This window comes from Lynx canadensis, chromosome A1 (genome assembly GCF_007474595.2).
Source record: "Lynx canadensis isolate LIC74 chromosome A1, mLynCan4.pri.v2, whole genome shotgun sequence".
Taxonomy (NCBI): Eukaryota; Metazoa; Chordata; class Mammalia; order Carnivora; family Felidae; genus Lynx; species Lynx canadensis.
In genome coordinates this window covers 46,312,450-46,335,425 of record NC_044303.2, presented here as the reverse complement: position 1 = coordinate 46,335,425, position 22,976 = coordinate 46,312,450, and the positions used below count along the sequence as shown (strand labels likewise).

The following is a 22,976-nucleotide window of genomic DNA, read 5'->3' as shown; positions in this document are numbered from 1 at the left end:
GGAGGATAAGGGTAAGGAATAGGTTCTTTATAGAATTCCAAATATTAGGGAAAACAAGTTAATAAAAAACCTGCCTAAATTTATATATAGAAGACTTCATAGCACAAGCAGTGTTTAGTAAACTCCCATGATATATATTAGTTAAACTTAATTTGGGGGAAGTTTGATTTTCCCTAAAGAAAATGTTTGACTCCTATGTCACATTAAATAGTATGGGACCCAAGTGGGCAATTAGAATAGTGCTTGCAACTTTGTTTGCCTGAAAAGATTCTAATTATGAAGGCCGATTAAAAGCAAAATGTTAAATACCAAGAAGATTTCCCCCATCTGAAGGAATGATAAAACAAGGGAAATAGCTTTTGAAGGGAAAATAGAAGGTTGAGGCGTTTCCCGTGTGCTGGAGTGTACCATTTCCATTTTTTGAGAGTAATGATAAGAATTAAAATGAAAACAACCTACATGAGAATGGCAAAAGAATTTATAGGACAGAAGGGAAGTGAAAACAATGCTCTCAGGGTTACAGACGTTTAAAACATTTTGTCATTACCTGTTTCTAGGAGGTAAAGGAGCTCCAAAGACTTTCTCATAAACCTATTTATGAGAATGTACACACCACACCAGTACATGCAATGGAACAGGGTCCAAAAGCTGTCGTCCAGGGGTAAAATTCACCCTTCTTCCAGTTCTCCCATGGACTATGAGTTAAGAATGGTTTTATACTTTAAAGTGGGTGAGGAAACATATCACAGGAAGACAGTCATTCACGACCCATGACAATTGTATCAAATTCAAATTTTAGTGTCTATAAACAAAATGGCTTTGGGAGTTAGCTACACTCTCTCTATATAACATCTATGGCTACTTTCACATACAAAGCAGAGTGGAATAAACTATTGACTAGCTGGCTCTTTACAGAAAAATAAAAAATTGCTGGTACCTGCATTAGAACTACAATGAACTCATACCCGTGTGAATCTTAGGCTGTGGATAATTGCGGCGGCTCAAACTAAACTCTCAAACATGATGGGGCCATGGGTTTTGGCATTGAAAAATAAAAGAAATTAAAGGAAATGAGGAAAAGAAAATTACAGAGATGAAGACAGTACCACTGTATCATTGTTATTTGCTTTAAAAGAAGCCTTCATGATGGAGTCTGCCAAAGTATTAAATCTAGACTTTCTCCGGCTGATTGGTTTGGACTACTGGAAATAATTTAGTAAGATAACTTTGAGGAGGAAATGGGCATATACTGTTTAGACAATAATTCTAATTTGAATTCCTAATAGCCAATTGCCTGTAAGTATATATTAAATTATTATGGGCTCTGTATTAGTCTATTATGTATCATTGAGAATCATATATTTTTACTGTTTAATGTTCTATGAATGTTATGAATGAAGACACATAGACTTGAGACATCAGACGTTATATAATCCAGCTTTCCCTACAGTGGCAAAATAATTTTTGCATCCTCCCTACCCATTTTTATATAGCTCAGCTTTTGTGGAAAGCCTATTCTATTTTCAGCAAACTCAAGAATGAAGAGGGTCTTCATTAGCTTCTACCTCAAGTTTATTATGTTCTCCTGGAAGATAAATGGTCTACTAATTCTGTGTCCTAGCCATTTAAATTTATAAATCCTCTGCTGTAGTAACTATAGTGTTTCTTTCCTCCAGACACAGTATTCTAACTTCTTTTGACCATTCCTCATCAAGCTTCTTGGTTGACCTTTTTTGAAAAATCACCCTCTTTACCCCAGTCCTTTCCATACAATACTCTAGAAGTGAACTGGCTAGTGAAGAGATGCTGGAACTAACCTAAACCTCAGTTGTGGACAACAGCTTATAAATGTAGTCCGAATTCACAAAACTGTTGTGAGTGTGTGTGTGTGACTCAGTACATTTCATGCCTTTTAAACATGAAATTGTACTAAGCCAATTCTTTATTTTTTTTACTTTTACTAGGAATTTGCATTTATCCATATTAAGTGTATTTCCCAGTCCACTGATTTAGGCTCTTTAGATACTTAACCTTTTTAATTTAAGCATAGTTGACACACAATGTTATACGAGTTTCAGTACAACATGGTGATTCAACTTCTCTATACATTAGGCTATAATCACCATAAGTGTAGCTACCCTCTGTCACCATACAACACTATTACAATATCATTGACTGTATTCCCTATGCTGTGCCTTTTATTCTGTGAGTTATTCATTTCATAACTTGAAGCCTATTCTTTAGATACTTTTGAGTATTAACATTCTAAACTCTCATACTATTTATACAATCCTTGTATCATTTCCAAATTGTAAAAGGATATATTACTTGTATTACTTTAAATCACTGAGGAAAATAAACAGTATAAATCAAGAGATCAATTCCTCTTGTCATTAGAGAATTCCTAATAGGCTGAAATGTTCTACTAATTGATTCTCTTTAGGTATCATTCATCAAGTAACCCCAAATCTCCCTGAATGAATCAATATTTTTCTCACATTTTATTTAATAAATTCACAATGATATCATAAGGACTTAGAAAAAATGGTTCTTGTTGAAAAAAAGTTGAAAAAAAGAAAAGCAGTGTATTTTAGTAGTTTAAAACATAGATTATGGTGGAAGAATTCTTGGGTTTATATTCCATTTCTACTACTTCTTAGTCATGTGACCTCAGACAAGTTACTTAATATCTCTGTTTGCTTTTCTGTACAATGGGGCTAATGACCCCTTTACTTATTCAGGTCACCATACTGATTACATTAGTGTTTACAACATCTTTCAAAGTTTTTGTACACTGACATTGTCTTCTCCCATTATTTTCTCCCCAAATATTCACAATCATTTGTTTAAAAATAAGTTCTAGAATCTTATAAGAGATTCGTGTCAAGCTTTTGAAATAGAATCATAATTGTATAGTAAGAATTTTCTCTCTTGTGCAGGCTTCTTCACCTGACAAAAGTGCTGCATTTTACTTTGGGGGAATTCTGCAGTGCGTTGGTATAGAAAGCTAATTTTTAAATGCATTTTTTTTCAGATTTAATTTTTTTCAGGGATAGTATAGAATTGAGATTGAGAAATTTGGCAACATTCAAATTATTCTACATCTTTGAATAAACATCTTTCTCTCAAGCTACATTACGGAGGTTTCTGAGGACAAGGAATATGATTTAGATTTGTTAGTTTTCTCCACTGACCATTGACTCCTCTTGACTATATGTGTGTGTATATGTGTGTGAAAGAAAGGCAGAGAGAGAGAGAGAGAGATAAGCAGAGACACTTTATGACATTCTCATTTAAAGAATTAAAGATTGAAAAACTTAAATTCAAGTAAAATTTTGATCCCTAATAATTTCCTTTAAAGCAGGTCCTTAAATAACTATATTAGTAAACAGGACTTTATGTGCATGAAAGTTTTAAATGTTTAAATATTATAAAAACTAGAACCAGAGTGACCTGAGTCTCAAAGTACATGAAAATCCTAGAGCAATGTCATGTCCCCCATGTTTGTTTAGGTACAGAATAGCTTATTTTGGGGCAATCATAAATAACACTAGATGTGTGTATTACTTTTAGACATTTTTTCACACACAAAAAACGATTTCATATAATTTTTACTTGGACTTAGAGAAATAGTTAAGTACATTCTCTTAATGTTTATTTGGGTGTTGATATTAAATGTGAAGAAGATGCTTACAACAAAAGTATTAAAACGCAACCACCACTAAATATACCCTACATCAATGTATTTAAACAAATAGTATATGTTTAAATCAATACGTTTGTAATAATGCTAAAAAATAAATTCATGGTTGACCTTTGAATTCTAGGGAATTGATTCTTTTAAAGGACAAAAGCAAAGGATAAAGGGGTGAAATCAAGCATTTTCCTGACTTTCCCATACAGACTGTTCCTAGGGATCATCATTAATTCACTAGGGGAACTTTTCTGTTCATCTAAATCTTCTGGCCAAAAAATAAGGAATGGTATAGTTGGAATGTCACCAAATTACCAGTGCTAATGAAGTGGAGTCTAGACCATGATCATCAGTGGGGGCTGGCATCATAAAATGCAGCCAAGCAGACGTTATGTGTTTCTGATGGAGGCATGCAACACCATCTATGAAGAAGTCTCACTGCAAACTCAACTTAAATCAAGCATCCATACTTAACTATGTAGGACATTTAGGGGACTGAGAGACCTAGAGATGAATGACACCCTTACGGAACTGCATAGGACCAGTTCAGTGTGGTGGTGGCCTCTAACAACATACACAGTGCCTTAACTGGATAAAAATTGGGTTTAAACATTTGTCATGCACAGAGAGAATGATGCCAGTTAATGAATGGCAGCAACGGCCAAGTCAGAAACTTACCTTTTTTCTCTTTCTCTCCTCCCTCTGTTCCCCCTTCCTTGAATGTGTGAAAAGAGGAAGTCCTATCTTTTGATTAAGATGATAGTATTTATTATTACATAGGGATGGATTATAATCCCTGATCCAAGACTATATGTGGTTGTTTGAAGTAACTGTAGGACTTTATATATTAAAAAATAGTAGTCTGAAATTATGAGGATACCTGAATTTTCATGCAGATGAGGGAAGACATATAGTCCCCTACCACCACTGAATAAGTTCGAAGAAGACAGTGGTATAAAACTAAGTTGTTTATGATTACACTCATGGGTTCTACCAGTTTTACATTTAGAAACATTGAGTATTTCTTGTGTATCATCACAAAAACAAACAAAAAGAGCTACGTAAATATTCCTTGGAACCTCAATTTAGAATTCTGAGTCACGGAATTTTGATGGTGTCTGCCTGACAGACAGAAGGTAGAGACCAGCTGCAAGTATATTAGCATTGTTTACTGTGTCTTCCAGAACTACTTTGAAACATTTTTTCCTGAATCCAGAATCCTATTTCTACTATTTATTTTGTCTGATAATTTTTCCAGAGCAAGGAAATTTAGATGTCACACTTCATCACTGTGCATATATGGTTCTGGACTCCACTAACAACATTTACCGCTTAAGATACACACTCCATGAGGGAAAGGATTTTCATCAGTTCTGCTTAGTTGTATATGTAAGACCAGAGCCTAGGACACTGGCACATATTAGATGTTCAGTAAATGTTCTTTGAATAAATGAATAGGTCTGAGTTGTCTTAAATCTCAGGAGTTTGGGTTATAAAGTGCTAGTCAACTTCAATTTTGTAAGTTAAAAGTTATATCATGATAACATTTAATGTTACAACTATCCTCTCTCCACTTCTATAACGTATTCAGTGATGGAATCTCTAACTGATAAACATATGAAAATCCAGATAATTAAAAAGGGAGCAACATGAAGCTAAATGAAATAATCCTTTAGAGAAATGAATTGTGAGTGGGTTGTGATTATTTAGACTCACATTAAGAAAATATTTTCAGTTGATAAAATATAATGCATTTTGTGATAGACAGGAGGCAGCTGTGGTAATGTAATTTTTAAATATTCAATTGCCCCATGTGTAATACTGAGCATTTTATACTTTTTGTTTTAGAATTTTGGAATACACTATTTTGAATTCCACCTTTGATTCTGAATTATCTTGGAGACTAATACTTCTTGCTCTACCCAGAAACAATAAATGCAGCTTTTTCTTTATTGTTATTCTGCTACCATTAGTTTATTAGTATGACCTTTTTTTTGTGTGTGAGAGGGTATTCCTCTTAAATTCTCATTTATTATTGTGGCTGGTTTTATAAAGATGGAACATTGCAAAGGATTGTGTTTTATTGATTGGTGGAGTTATGATGTAGGACTATAAAGCAGCGTGTTGAAGTATTAAATTAAATATTCTTCCTCTTTGTCCTACTTCAGGCCCATCTTGGAGGTTAAAGGGTATTACACAAATGAAATGATAAATCCAGTTTACATAGTTTTCCTATAGACATTGAACTGCTTCTTTCTTATTATGTCTGAATAAAACTCATTATCTATTTTGTTTCAGTAATAATTATGAGATTCTCTCCTAAGCAATTCTTTACTGTCTCCATTATTCTCCATCTTATAGCATACTCTGGAAAGGCAAGCATATAAATATGATAAAAGAATTAAGCTGTTGAAATAAATTAATTTATTGTGCAACAATGTATTCAAATCTTACTTGCTCAGTGGATTTTACTTTAATGAAATTCTTCAAAGAACAATACATCATGTTCCAAAGATTGAAATTATACATTAAGTGAAATGACTGAATATGTTGTGTCTCAATTTACAGAAAGTTTCAATTGAATACTTAGCTTTTAAATAATAAAAATTTGCATAAATTAAAATATTTTCTTTAAATCAAAGTATTAAGTATTGTCTTTGTATCCTTTGTTCTTAGAGAAACAATTATAATTAAAGTAAAAATAAGCTAAAGCTAAATTAAATACAATTTCACCTACATTTTCTAAGCCTTCAATTATGCTTTTAAGGTGTATTTTACATTAGATTTAAATCCAGTTTATTTTTTACCTAGTTTAGTATATGATGTTTAGAGTATTTTGAATGTATAAATGAATAAGTGAATAATGCATGAATGAAAGGAATATCAAGGGAAGCTTTGCCAGTTAAATATGTTGACTAATGAAATAATTTTTATACTTATGTGGAAAATAAAATAAATAATTATTTTTAATGGCATAATTATTGTTGCCAAAATTTTATGCATTAAGTGTTTGAGTATTTTATGAGTTAAATATCTCAGGAAAAAAATCAGTTTCTCATGCTTTCCATTAGCACCAGTAAGAAATCTATTATGACAGGAAACTCAGACTTGCAAAATGACTTTAGAGGGAATGATTTATTTCAAGATTGCACTTTATCTCTGTGCATCCAAACATGTGCCACTGCATATATGATCACTTACATAATTATTATGAGAAATATTAAAATGTATTGATGAATTAACATTGTCAAAGTGACTTTTTGAAGAAAATAGAATGGTTAGTTTATAAAATTTTAGTTTCAGCAAAGAAAAATATAGAGTGTTCTTGGGGTGCCTGGGTGGCTTAGTCAGTTAAGCATCTGACTCTTGATTTAGGCTCAGGTCACCATCTCATGGTTCATGAGTTCGAGCCCTGCATCAGGTTCGGCGCTGGCAGTGTGGAGCCTGCTTGGGATTCTGTCTGCCTCTCTGCCCCTCTCCCATTAGCTCTCTAAATAAATAAATAAACAAAGAAACAAACATAATATATACATATATATTATAATGTTTATATATATAAGGATAATATATAATGATATAATTATTATATATTATAATATATAATGATAATACATATATTATCATTATATATTAATATATTGTACATAATATAATATTATATTATATAATGATAATATATAATGATAATATATAATCTTTATATATAAACATTTTGTTCAGTATATATATATATATATGTACATATATATATATATATATATACACACCCATGTATATATATATACTGTTCTTTTTCCAATACATACCATGTACTTTTGTGTGTGAGAGCCAGATGTATGAGGAATTGACCTTTAAAGTCTAGACAAATTTGTGTTCTCTTTATTAGAATTCTTAGAAATCAAGATTAGACTCCTTTTAGTGTATCTCTGGTCATTTATGCAGTTAGCTGTAGCATAACTTATTAATACATTTATACAGACTATAAATGAATTGTATACAGTATTATACATAAAGGATTAAGAATGCTTTTTCCAAGATATATCTGAATAGCTACTGGAAAGACACATTAAGTACAGTGTTGTTTCAAGCAGTTAAGTACATGACCTTATTGCCATTTGGGGGAGGGGAGAGGGTAACAAACTGTGGGATATTTGTGCAGTTGAATATATTCAACAGTAGAAAAGAGTAAATTAATGACACATGCAATATCAGGGATGAATCTCAAAGACCATTTTGTTGTGAAGAAGCCGGAAACAAAGAATTTACTATATGATTTCATTTTTATGAAATTCTAGAACCAGAAAATCTACTCTACGGTGATAGAATTCAGAAAGTAGTTGTTTATGAGAATCAGAGGAATTGACTGGAAAAGGGCATGAGAAATCTTTCTGGGGTTATGGGCATGTTCTAGATCTTGACAGAACTCATTAAACTGGACACATAATAAATGTATAGTTTGCTTCATAATTTAGGGTAGGAGTGAATGTTAAAAAGAAAAGGATTTATAATTGCAATTAGAAGATAGGAAGTAACTTTCAGCATCCAGTTATGAATTCTCTATTCTTTTAAATCATGTATCTTTTTGTTTTTTAGAAACTTAGGTTATTTGTTTGCCGTGTGGACTAAAGACCTCAGGTCATTTAGAAGTATACCTTCTTTGATTTTTTTTTTATTAAATTTTTTTTTTCAAAGTTTATTTATTTTTGGGACAGAGAGAGACAGAGCATGAACGGGGGAGGGTCAGTGAGAGAGGGAGACACAGAATCGGAAACAGGCTCCAGGCTCTGAGCTGTCAGCACAGAGCCCGACGCGGGGCTCGAACTCACGGACCGCGAGATCGTGACCTGGCTGAAGTCGGACGCTTAACCGACTGCGCCACCCAGGCGCCCCGCTTCTTTGATTTTTTTAGTTTGGAAAAATAACTGATATGTTCATTTTTGTGTTATTTGAGACATAGATTTAAAAATAGGGGGCGCCTGGGTGGCGCAGTCGGTTAAGCGTCCGACTTCAGCCAGGTCACGATCTCGCGGTCCGTGAGTTCGAGCCCCGCGTCGGGCTCTGTGCTGACAGCTCAGAGCCTGGAGCCTGTTTCCGATTCTGTGTCTCCCTCTCTCACTGACCCTCCCCCGTTCATGCTCTGTCTCTCTCTGTCCCAAAAATAAATAAACGTTGAAAAAAAAAAAATAGTTTGAATTTTTTTAATGGTTTATTATTTATTTTTGAGACAGAGAGAGGGGCAAAGAGAAAGGGAGACACAGAAATCAAAGCAGACTCCAGATGCTGAGCTGTCAGCACAGAGCCTGCTGCGGGGCTCAAACTTACAAGCTGTGCGATCATGACCTGAGCAGAAGTCAGACGCTTAACTGGCTGAGCCACCCAGGTGCCCCAATTACAAAATATTTTCACCTCCAAATTGCACAGTTGGATACCATCTTATATTGGTATTCCTTAGTATAACAAATGTATGATGTGTCATAAACTTCCCTAAACAAGCTAATTGTAAATATTAATATTGAGGGGTTATGTCTTCCTCTTTCCTCTCTTCTGCCTCACTTCTCTCTCTCATTTGCTTATTTTCGGTCTTTCAAATGCAACCCCATGTGACTCGGGTAGGACAATATATTGTGTCAGGTTTACATTTACCTACATACCAGTTTTGCTGTTTGTAGAAAATAGAGCACTTAACCTCTAATCAATTAAGGTAAAGGGCTAGTGTTATATAATATTGATACTACATCTCTCCTGTGGGAGGTTTTAATTGTCATTTACAGAAACCAACCCACACACTTTAGTCCAAAAGCTCCTAAAGTTCAAAATGTTATCTTTACAACAAGATTCTAATATGCATTGAAACTCTTGAAAGATCTTAGTTGTTGTTGTTGTTGTTGTTTCTCTTTTCCTTTGTTTTGGCTACAGTATTGAGAGACCTCTCAAAGCTTCGGTCATGAAGTTTCTTATGGGACTACTTCTTTTATTCCATGGAATATATATAATGGGAAACTGGTTTAGGCATGAATTTTGGAAGAGGGCTTGGTCATTTTTTCTGGTTATTTTCGTTTTCTTTGTCACGCTTTTTCAAAAGACTTAGCATATATGTGGAAGATGTTTATCAACAATAATCAGGACTGAAAAATTAAACAGGAATGAGACCAGCAGTGCTCACTTTTAAATGCACATTAAAATCACCTGGAGTCTTAAAAATATACTGATGTCTGGGCTCTACTTCTGATTCAGTGTATATAGCTGCTGTTTCAAAGCACCATCAACTGGGTGGTTTAAAACAACAGAAATGTATACTTTCACATTCTAGAGGCCCGAAGTCTGCAATCAAGATGTCAGCATTGCCGTGCTTCCTCTGAGATCTAGGTAGAATTATTCCTCGTCTCTCCATAGCTTCTGGTGGTTGCTGGAAATCCTTGGCATTCTTGGTAACTCAGTTCTAAAGCCCAATTCTGCCTCTCTATTCATAGGACATTTTCTCTCATTTCTTCACAATGTCTTCTTGTAAGGACACGAGTCATGTTGGATTAAAAGCCCACCCTACTCCTGTATGACCTCATTTTAACTAATTACAGCTGCAAAAAAACTTCTTTGCAAATGAAGTCACATTCTTAGGTACTGGGGATCAGGACTGCACTCTTTTTGGAGACACAATTCATCCCCTAATCCTCAGTAAGCCAGAATCTCTGGGAGCAAAGCCCAGACATAGGCATGTTTAAGAACTTCCCAGGTGATTCTAATGCAAAGCAGGACCAGGAACCATCCTAATGGGAATCTGACCAGACCAATGGGGCCTCTGAGACCAAAGATATGCATGACCCTCATTCTCACTGGTCAGTTGACCTCTCACAAGTTAGTTATTTTAGAACTTTTTTTTTCTTTTATATTTTTTAAAGCCTGCTCTCTTAATATTTGCATTTTTGCACCTGAATAAGTATTTATTTATTTATTTATTTATTTAATTTTATTTATTACATATGTAGTTTGCTTTTAACCATTCAAATATTTATTAATTATGGAAAAGACAGTTCCTCAAGGCCTATGTGCCTTGATGTCTGAAGGTATAAATATATTACTGCTCAAAGAAGAAAATGTTAATAAGTAGGTATCTTATTTAATCTGTAACACCATAATAGTTCATTGGAGGCAGTTATATCATATATTTGCACATTAGTTTAAGGGGGAAGGTTCAGGGCTTGGCAGGGGAGATATGGAATGGGACGAATGTGTTAACAAAATAGTATCAGGAAATACAATACCAAGTTTCCCTGGGCTACAACTAATATGTATTTCATGAATTTCTCCTAATACATATATGTGGTTGAATTGGAGCTAAGAGAAGGGGGTAGTCTGAAAATTATTTGAATCAAACAAAATTATTCCAATGTTAAATAATAATCGATTTCTATGATGCCTTAAAATGTGACCATCCAAGTGTGTCCAGAGCAGTGCCATGATGAAATAGCTGTGAATAACTCCTCTGGTATTGTTATTATGGTCTGTCACATTGATAATTTGTGTGCTAAATGATCCTTAGACACTGCTGAAGCGATAGAATCTAGGGATTTCCTTAAATTGATAATTGTCTAGAATTGAAACCTGCTTTGTTCTGTTATTTTGTGTTGTCTAATAGGCTCTGAAATGGTTGTCTTTTGGGGCACCTGGGTGGCTCAGTCTTTTAAGCATCGGACTCTTGATTTAGGCTCAGGTCATGATCACAGGGGTCATGGGGTGAAGCCCCATGTCGGGCTCCATGCTGACAGTGTGGAGCCTGCTTAGGATTATCTCTCTCCCTCTCTCTGTGTCCCTCCTCTTCCTCTCTCTCTCTGTCTCTCCCACTTGATGAGTAAGTAAGCTTAAAAAAATAAAAATGAAAGGATTGCCTTCTTGGGCTCCTTTTTTATCCAAAGAGGGGATTGGCATCTGCTGATCTGCTTGCCTGTAGAACCAGTTTGCTAACTCGTCTTTCCCTACTTTGGCTTTGTTCAAATGAAAGGTTAAAATGTCAGCGAAGGATGAATTTATTTCCTTTGCATTTCTACAGTACTGCATTAACGAAAATCAACACTCGCGAAGGAAGTCAAGTTCCCATGTATTTACCTCTTCTCTCCCCCAATTCTTTCCCGCGGTGCCCCAGGAGCGAGTCCCGGACAGCCCTTCGCCTGCACCCTCTCTGGAGGAGGGCCGGAGGCCTGGCAGCCACCCATCATCACACCGCAGCAGCAGCGTGTCCAGCTCCCCGGCACGGACCGAGAGCTCTTCTGACAGAATCCGTAGGTCTCATACTTCTACTTGTCACCATTTTAAACTTTATTAGGTGCAGCTGGCTTTTCTAATCAAAATGCCCTCATTCCAAATAGATCTCAGATGTATCATGTTCTGAAGCTCTGTAGCAATAGCAATCTCTCAAAATTATGTTTCCCAGTTTGCAATATCATGAGGTATGGTACTACATTAACAGGTTCTGATATAAACTCCCTCTCCTTGATGCCACACATAAAGATTTGAGCTATGAAACAGAGAAAGTAACCTTCCAGATTAGTTTCTGAAGTAAACACCTCCAGCTCGCAGGTAGCTAGTGGCTAGGTATATGGCTTAGGGATTATTCAACTTTATTCCTTTGTCCCCTCCTCCCCCCCCCCCACCAGTTCTTGAAATTTATCCATTTTCAGAATTCACCCTTGCGTTGAGAAAAATATCCACAGAGAGAAATAAAAGTAAGTAACAGTCAAAACGATAGACTTAAAAAAATTGCTTTGTCATTCTTATGACCACTGGATGGAAGAATTTTAAATTGTTTAAATTTTAGGATTTGAATTAGTAAGTCAATGATGCATATCATTGTCAGATATTATTATTAAATTCTAAAGAGCAGGGGCTCTATTGTATTTCATGATAACGTTTTTAGATATTTAACCAAGAAAATCAAGAGTAAAGTTAAAAATACCATTCAATGAACTGGTTATTTTCTATCTGTATTTTGTGTTAAGAATCTAATACTTTTCTTCCAATAAAATGAACATATTAACAGTGACTATATCGGTTGACAGAATCAATATCCATTGTATCCTTTCCAGGATTTAGTTAATTTGAAGGAATCATGTTTGTGGTATGAACTATATCTAATTACACATAACTTACTGAAGTTATTTGGTTGTTGAGAATATTTTTATAATAGGAAAAACATGTGCTACAAAGTGTCTTTATAAATCATAAAGAATGTTTGCATAAAGCAGAAATCCTTAATATGAATATTATTGAGATAGATAAGAAATATTAGGTTAAATTGTATGTAATACAATTATTTAAAAAGTAGTTAATTATTGATAATTATATAGTTCAACATAATTCTAAATATGAATACTTGATTTGGCCTGTCTAGAACATATTTCCCTAATTTTGTAAGAGATGATAATCATTGTGTATTAATAAAAGTGAAAATATCATTTGATAACCATTCCAAATCAATGACATTTGCTGGGGCTGGCAAACTTTAATTCCCAAAGTTTGGTTTCATTAAAACAATTTCTCATATAAAATATTTTCTGTATGCTTATGTGCAGTGCTGACATTAGATTTTATGATGCATATTCATTTCATTTTTTATGCTTTTATAAGATGTTGTCAGTGAAAAGGCACTGTCCTAGAGAAAGAAAAATATTTTTTCATGACACTTAAATGGAAATTATGGGCAGATAGGGAACAATTTGAAATAATTTTGTTGTACATTCATGTTTTAAATTAATCATTGTATTCTTTTTTATTCTTGATAGAACAAGGGAGAAATTTTTGCATGCTTGGACTACCATGATTGTCCAAATGGAAATACGTACACATGCACACAAATGCATGCACACACACATATGCAAATACATGTTCACATATGTGCATATTTTAATGTGTTTTTTTGAAAATTAGACTAACAGACATTTCAAAAATAATACAAAAAATTCTTTCACACTCGTTACCCATATTCACCGGATCATCAGTGTCTCTGAAAGAGATATTGGCCTAATGGCACTTTAATGTTCCTATCGTGGACATCATGATTCTTTACCTCACATACATCATTGTTTATGTTCTAGAAACAAGGAATTTCTCTTACATAACCACAGAGCATTGATCAAAATCAGGAAGTGCCATTCTCTAAACTATAAATCTTTTTCAAATTTCACCAACTTTCCCACTATTATTGATTTTTATTTTTTTTCTCACTAGTATTTTTAGTAGCAAAAGATTTTCTTTACTGGTCCAAAAGCCAACCCAGGATCACGTGTTGCAATTGCTTGTCATATTCCTTTAGTCTCTTTTAATCTGGAGCCATTCCTCAGTCTTTTTTGTCTTTCAGTATCTTGATATTTTTTAAAGTATATAGGCCATTTATTTTGTAGAACTTCCCTCAGATTGGATGTTTTTGTTTTCTCATGATTAGACTTAAGTTATGAAATTTTGGCAAGGATCACAGAAGCATGATAGCATGCCCTTGGTATATCATTCCAGTAGACGTTTGTTTTTCCCATACTTGTCATAACTATCTCTTGGTTAAGGTGGTAAATACTAGATTTCTCTGCTGTAAAGTTACTTTTTTTTTTTAAACCTTTGTAAGTAATAAGTAACAATAATAAGTCTTGTGAGGAAACATATTAAGACTACATGGATATTATATTTTTCATCAAACTTTCACTTCACTCGTTTTAGAATCATCTGCTGAAGATTCTTCCTTCACACAATTATTGCTATGGTGATTTCCAAATGATAATTCCTAATATAGTTTTATGATATTTTCAAAAAAAATCTTATTTTTTCAGAGAAGGTAAGTTTTTATGGCATATGTATTCATCCAACTAGGATTTTCATGGGCAACTTATTAAGAAATTTATTGACTGGATTTTGAAAATCATAAGGGTGTTTTGTTATCTACTTTATTATTTCAGCAGTTACAGGTTACTATCAATACTTCAAGAAAGCAATTATTATTTTTATTCATTCAGCCATTTAATAGATATTAATTGGGCACTTGTATATTCAAGTTTGAGTTCAAATCCAAATTTTAAAGAAGTACTTTGGTATCTATGAAACCTTGTGTTTTATTGACTAGTATAGATTATGAATATTGAAACAGTTATTTCAGTGCCTTATCTTGTTGAAAGCTAACAGCTTTTAGTGCTCATAGTGTTATGGCCATTCAAAAGTATTCCAGATATTAAAAATATTATATTCTTTGTGAAATAAAAATAAGATAAAATGTTTTCATTTCCACTGTTTTTCTTATTCTTAAGATTATCATGGTTACCAATTCTCAGTATTCTTAGAGTTAGATTATAATACCAATTTAGACCATCATATTTTATTTATTTTTGAGTCCAAATGAGTTTAATTAATTTGTTTGAACATTGTGTGTTATGGTGTTTCTGTCTTTGTTCTTTTGTTTCGGGCTTGACAGCTGTCCATCAGAATGGGTTGTCCATGAACCAGATGCTGATGGGTTTATCACCAAACGTCCTCCCTGGGCCCAAAGAGGGAGATTTGGCTGGTCATGATATGGGACATGAATCGAAAAGGATGCATATTGAAAAAGGTAATATATGATTATGTGGCCTTGTTTTTCCTGTTCAACATGTGGACTAGATTTTAATCATAGAATGAGTGATTCAATCCCACAAAAGATGGCATATAAACATGTTAAAAACCTATAATATTAGGTAAATATTAAGCCTCTTCAGCAAAAAAGAAGTATGAATGAAAATCTGCTGTTTTTCCTTACATACAACAGGTAGGTGATAATTTACTTTCCAGTACCTTTAAAATGAGGACAGTTTATTTTAATTGTTATCACTGAGTTTCCAAAGACCTACTATTTGTCTTTCTCAGTGTTACTAGGGCCAATTGTCATTTTTCTTTACCTGATAGAGCTACAATAACATAGAAGCATTATTTTGAATATTTTTGTTTTCAAATATACGTGATCATTGGATCAATGAGGAAATAGAAGTGAATCTTACCAAACAATGTACTAGTAGCATTTCAAAACTTAACAGAAGACCATGGGGGGAGGGGAAGAGAGAAAAAAAAAAGTTACACAGAGGGAAGGAGACAAACGGTAAGAGACTCTTAAAAACTAAGAATAAACTGAGGGTTGATGGTGGGGGTGGGAGGGAGGGGGAGGGGAAGGCGTTGATGGGCATTGAGGAGGACACCTATTGGGATGAGCACTGGGTGTTGTATGGAAACCAATTTGACAATAAATTTTGTATTAAAAAATAAAAAAAATATTATATGTAACAAATAACAAAGCCCAGATTGTGTAAAGCTGAAAGTTTCCTATTTGTATTTCATTTGTATCACCCTAATCCATTTTCACAGGCAGATATTGGTATTTTCATGTCCTATTTCATAAAATACTTTCATGAAGAAATTTAAATATTATTTTGGCATGCATGTTAAAAATTTGTGCTAGAGGTGCACATTTAGTGTTTCAAATAGTAAGGTTGAATTGTGATTATAAGAATTCTTCCACATCTTTTTCATCTTAATTTAATATTTTTAAATTTTATTAATATAGACTGGGTACTTTGACTATCTTTTGACATGAATACCAAATAATCAGCATTATAAAAAGGATTAACTCTTTGGAAAACATAAAAACACCAAAAGCACAATTAGCTGTCAAAAAGGAAAATAAATAAAATTGGGCATTTAATGATCAAACAGAAAGAAATGATTAGAGAAAGACAAAGTTAGGGTGGGGCAACTTTTTAGAAAAAGACTATTCACAAAAAGTAAAAATGCTTATATGAAACTTTTTTTCCATTCAACATAAAAACAGTCATGCTGAGCCTTTGGGGAGAAAGAGTACATTATTTCTACAAATTAGATTACCTGTGTGGGGTGCCTGGGTGGCTCAATAGGTTAAGCATCTGACTTCAGCTCAGATCATGATCTCACACTCTGTGAGTTCGAGCTCCACGTCAGGCTCTGTGCTGACAGCTCAGAACCGGGAGCCTGCTTCAGATTCTGTGTCTCCCTCTCTCTCTGCCCCTCCCCTGATCATGCTCTGCCTCTCTCTGTCTCAAAAATAAATAAAAACATTTAAAAAAATTTTTAACAAAGATTATCTGCATTATGGAATGTCAGTGAGAAAATTATAATCTTTTCTAGGTGCCAATATGTCAAAATCTAGGCATAATTGAGAGCAGCATTAAGGCAACTTTTTAATTTTTCATTTTGAAATTTGATATCAAATGCTATTACTAAGCTAGATGGAGTATATGCAATGCATCAGTGAGCTAGATGATCTCTAAATATGTAATTCTATTTTTTTCACAAGCTCTTCTTTAGCAATGAATGAAAATATTTTATATATTATACCTTACATATATTTTGACATATACCTTTTATATTTGATCAAAACCTATTTGTAGAAATATAAAAAATAGCATCATGAGAAAATATAAAGCTTCATAGGAGATGTAAATTTTAAGTAAAAATATTTAAATATAAGAATTCATTGTATAAGTTAATCAACCATTCTCCATCAGGGTTCTGTGAAAGAAGAAAGTCCTACGGAAAATGATTGAGTCATTCATTTCTCAATTTTCCCATGGATACTACATAGCTGATTTCACATGGAATGCATAAGGGGGAAGTTATTTTATGACATATAATAGATGTCAAGATATTAGGGCTTAATTTTTTTCCAGAACCTAATGGAGAAGGGCTGGGTGTAAAATATCAAAGCCCAAAGGTGGTAGTGAGAACACCACCAAAGGCATGATCAGTAACATGATTAGAATAGTGAGTTCCACTGGAATTTTTGGTAGACAGCTTTGTACAAACTGATACTTCAAGTTGAGTTTCCCTACTATTTCCATAACTATTTTTTTCATGAGTCCTAAGTTCTATCTATTTGTCTATTTTTAAATTATTATAATTTTACCACCATGGAGCCTTTCCTGAAATACCATACTGGGTTGATTGAGGGAGTCCACTTCTGTTTTTCCTATAGGCCTGCTCCAAAAATCTTCACTACAATATTTGCCTTGTTTTTTGGAAATTATTTTTTCATTGGTCTGCTCCGAATACAAGGCTATAAACTCCTTGGAGTTATCTGTATATTACATTTTCTAGGCAATCTATGAATCCATACTGATCTGCGTTGAATCATTAGGAGATCCTAAGTGATAGTAAAAGAAAGTAAAAACAACTGTAAATATTATACTCTTTAAGGAATAATAGGATGGAAAAGGTATAATTATATAACTTCTAGAAGCTACATTTACATGAAATGGTAGAAGGTTCTGAAGATGATCTATACAAAAACTTTCTATATCATTAATGGTACTTCTTATCATATTGAAATTTTGCTGTCAGAATAAAGACTATATGCCCAAGGTTTTCCAGTATTTTAATGTGTATTTTATAAAGGAAAATAAATGTTTATTTTAATATTCTTCCTAGGAATGTAAAACTACCATTGAACTCATGATTTCAAATGTAGGTATATGATCATAGAAATTGTGATTGATGTTAATACTATTATAGTAAGTGTTTTATGTTGCTCTTTTTTTTATATATACTCTCTCACTTTTATCTAGTTTTCAGCATACTGAATTAATAGTAAATATTCATGGTTTTCCAGATTGATAGAGTCTACTAAATTAAAAATTGTTGTCTTTCATGACTACATTTATCATGTGCCTGATACTATCCCTGTAACTTTCTTACTACACATATCTGTATTAAAACAAGTAACTTAATTTAGAGACATTTGTAGAGAAATTAATTATATGTTTGTGTCATTTTAGGCTCAAACTTCTATATGTAATTTGCTGCTTACCACTTTAAATCATTCAAAAGATAATAATTCTTTAGAAAACATTGATTTTAAAAATAGATACCAAAATTAATTTGTATGCTGAGAATCACTGTGATCTAAAGTCTTAATCATCAGTAATATTTAAGCACTTTTAAATCTTCTTAATATTAAAAAACTATCAACTCCACTCTATTAGAATATTTAAGTCACCGTTAACTGAAGGTATTTAAATTCAGAAGTCCTAGCTGCTGAATAAATTCATTCCTTATTTTTAAAAATAAAAACGCTAATAGGTTTTTGAAACTTGGAAGAATGTAAGGTACATTCAAAATATAAATGTGAAAAACAGCTTGGTATAGTATATCAAGAAGTAATAGACATAATAATGTATCAGTCATCCCAAGTTTAAGGAGAAATCCTTTTGCTATTATAAACTTTGACTAAGCTAAGGACTTTGTCAAAGATACTTGCTTAGGAAAACTGGTAGAGCTCAGAGCTCCAAAACCAATGTTATGTCTTCTGACTTTTACAGATTCCAGGTTCTATCAAGCTTTCTGGATTTTAAAATCATTGCTGATCTTTTCCCTCAGTCTAATTTCGTGGAATAGGCAGTAATAATTGATATTTGAATTGTATAGGCAGACTCATTGTTTCTTTATGTGGAAACTGTCTATTCCCTGCATATTTGTCCATTGATGCTAATGTACAATGTTACTCTCTCATACATAATTTGTTTCTTGTTTTTTCTCAAATCGCTGCTGTTTTCAACACATTTTTTAGCATGTTTTATACCTTCATATTGTCTCATATGCACATTTTTTATTATGAAATTTAATTTTTAAATTAAAAATTAAGTTGAATATATGCAAAAATCAAAATATGATACAGATAAGCTTATAGTCAGTTTTCCCCAATTATAGAAAACTTAAGCATGTATAGTTGAACTATTAAATATCTATTTACATTAATGTATTTCAGTCTTGGACTGAGTATGCCAAAATGACATAATGAATTGATAAATATTTACCAAATGCCAGAATAGTAAACCAGATGAAATGCAAAAACTTTCTCTGTCCCTTTTTCTCTCCTTTGTTGCTATATACTTTTACTTAATATGTATCCTTATTTTCCCTATACTTGAGTCTTTTCCCCTTATTTGTTTTCACGAAAAAACATGAAAACTTTCTTTTGTTGGTGACTCTTGAGGACTTTCTTTCATTGGTGACTCATGCCATTTTAGAAGCAGAAATAATTTAAGAAGCAGCAGGAAATACAGGGGATTTGCTTCAGGCCATAAAACATTTCTTTTGTGGCATATTTTGTTTGGTTGGCAATGCTCAAGATTTCCAATGGTTAGCATACTTGTATAAAAGGTTTCTTTTGGTGTTCTTAATTTAAGGACAGGGCACTGAAAGCAAAAAAGTAGTTAGCAACCTGGCCGTATGGGTATTTCCTCTTGTTAATGTTTTATTCTTAGCCTCCAACTATATAGATTATATTCCTACAAAACATCTTTTTTAAAAATGACTATGTCATCGCTTTTCTCAAGTTTGTGGAAATGATTTTTTTGAAGGGTATTTCCTTTTGCACATTTCTCAATGTTTAAAAATTCTAATTTTACTTGAATTAGGATTGAGTCTTCAAAAATAGCCTTCTTTTAAATTTAGATCGACATCACACAAATTAATAGTAAATATTATTTTGTTTTACCCACATATATCACAAATCTTAACCTGTTAGCATCTCATGTTACTATATAGAAGTGTATAGAGTAAAAGCCCCTTTTCTATAGAAATTTCTGTATTTTGATAATGTTAAAGTACGTAGGGCCTTGAGTATTTTCATTTTAAAATTCCAACAGTGTAACTTTTCCTTCACTTTCATTCTTAAGATAAAATTTCTCTTGGCATCTCTCAAAGCCTTTTATAAAATATTCTCTAAACACTTCCTAATGTGACTTTACCCTTCAGTGTCTAAGCATGTGAGTTAAAGGTATTGAACTTAATAATGATAACTTTTAATTCTGTGATTCATAACAGTAGGCAATAACAAATTTCTCTGAATTCCAGAGTTCTTTCTTGAGCAGATGGCAGATTGCACATGCAAAGTCAAACTTAGGTGAAATTTTATGAAGGCACTGGTTTATTATTTTATGAATTATAATTCGAGAAGCAGAACTTGCTGTAACACTTCAATAATAACTTAAGAATATCCTACTATGTGAATCCTATGACATACCTGTAATATAAAATATGGGTTTTAGTGTTTATTAGGTTTTTCTCTGTGCATCTTGCTGACTGTTCTGTCCCACTGAACTTTTAGGTTTCTCAAATATCTTCTGTCCTTTCCCAGATGATACAGTTTTTGTTTTTTTGTTGTTTTTTTGTTTGTTTGTTTGTTTGTTTGTTTTTACCTGGGATGTATATTCCTTTTATTCATTAGTGCTCAGCCCAAAACTCTTCTGGGCAAAAGCTGTATCTTCTCATCATCTTTGTATACCTAGCACAGAGTCTGTCATTAGTGGGTACAGTAAATTACCTTTCAGAGTTAAATGAGATAATACATGTCTGGAATGTTTGACCTACTTAAATATTCCATGAAATTATTAGTAGTATCAAATTACTAATGGGTATATGGCTCGATTTGATAGATGAGAAACATACATGTTGTGAATCACTGAATTAGAATATTATCTGTTTACAATTAATAATATCATAGTTATTGTGATTTATGGTTCACCCTAAATAGGAATATTGAGGCCACAGTATCTTAGAAAATATTTTGATTTCATATGACAACATTGTAATAAGCACAGTTTTTGAAGGAAAAAAAGGAGTAAAGTATGTTAATCAGTTATTTTCTAAGTCAAAGATTGTGAAGATAATTGCCTGAATACATTTTTATGATATTAAAATGTTTTAATTTATTCAATACAGTTTTACTGACCCTGAATTTATTTGATAAATGTATTGAGGAGAAGCAAATATGCTTGACACTTAAAGCATAGGCAATATCAGGTGTTATATATGGATGGGCCACATTAGAAAAGGTCCCAAATCAGATGAAATCCTCTCTGCTGGACAAGAATTTAATCTTTGAACCACTCACACATGCCACTTATAAAATAAGCTACTGTAATTCCACCTAAGGTAAAATTTACTTTTTCCGGGAATTTATTATTATATAATTTATATGGATATCATTAAAAGAAATAGAGCCATTTACTGATACAGAAGACCTCAGTGTCTTCTCCAGGATACTTGTAAACTTTAGGTTTTGGTAAGTTTTTTGGGTACTTAGGAAGTTGAATCAAATTAACATTTCCTGATGATTTTCATGACCTACATGCAAAAAAGATTAGAGGGTATCTAGTTTGGGATACGTTATATAAAATATATTTGTAGTAGTTTTTAAAAATGTTTTTAAAATTTATTTTGGGAGAAGGGGCATGGGTAGAGAGAGAGGGAGATCAAATCCCAGCAGGCTTGCCACTGTCAGCTAATGCAGAGCCCAATGTGGGGATCGATCCCATGAACCATGAGATCATGACCTGAGCAGAAATCAAGAGTTGGACGCTTAACTGACTGAGCCACCCAGGTGCCCCTATTTGTAGTAGTTTAATTTGTAGTCAGATAAAATGTCTTTTCCTCATGGAAAACCCATAATAGACTATTAATTATTCCACTTAGTCTGCTTTATTTTCTTGAGCCCTTTTGACAGGCATGACTCACTTCCTCACTGTTTAAGAAATATTTTTACATAGTTATGCCAATAGTTAATATTTTATAGCATTAAAAGGGAAGTAGAAAGTAAATTACTGGTAGATTATTAAAATATTAGTTCCACATATAAACTTCCTTCATGTAATGATTTATTTATGAATCATTGTAAATGCCTTTATTTTATATTTCCTTCATTAAGTAGTTTATTGAATTAATGAATTGATTATCTCTACATTTTTATTCTGCAATTTATTTTCATAGTGCCTTACCTTGGATTTCTAGTTTTGGTAGTTTCAGGTTAAAATTTTACATAGTCTAGTGTGGAAGTCATCTATGTGTACGTGTGTAATGTGTACCTTCAGTGTGTCTATTTGAGAATTTACTCCAAATTGAAACTTCATTTTGGAAATATTAGCTTACAATCCAATATTGTTGTTATTATTATTATTATTATTATTATGTTTATTATGTTTATTTATTTTTGAGAGAGATTATGTTTATTATGTTTATTTATTTTTGAGAGAGAGAGAGAGAGAGAGAGAGAGAGAGAGAACACGAGCAGGGGAGGGACAGACAGAGAGGGAGAAACAGAATGCCAAGCAGGCTCCAAACTCAGTGCTGTCAGCACAGAGCCCAACACGGGGCTCGAACTCACTGACTGTGACATCATGACCTGGACTGAAGTCAGATGCCCCTCCAATATTTTTTAGAGGAATTCACACTAGTTTTATTTTTCACATTTTTA

The 22,976-nt window shown here is 33.0% G+C and overlaps 1 protein-coding gene across 1 annotated transcript in view; it reads left to right on the top strand.

Annotated features, from left to right (window-relative positions):
* DACH1 (dachshund family transcription factor 1) overlaps positions 1-22,976 on the top strand; it is a 440,456-nt gene that overhangs the window by 302,866 nt on the left and 114,614 nt on the right. The window contains 2 exon segments of the mRNA XM_030311912.1: positions 11,832-11,967; positions 15,138-15,272. Coding sequence (XP_030167772.1) covers positions 11,832-11,967; positions 15,138-15,272 — 271 coding nt within the window.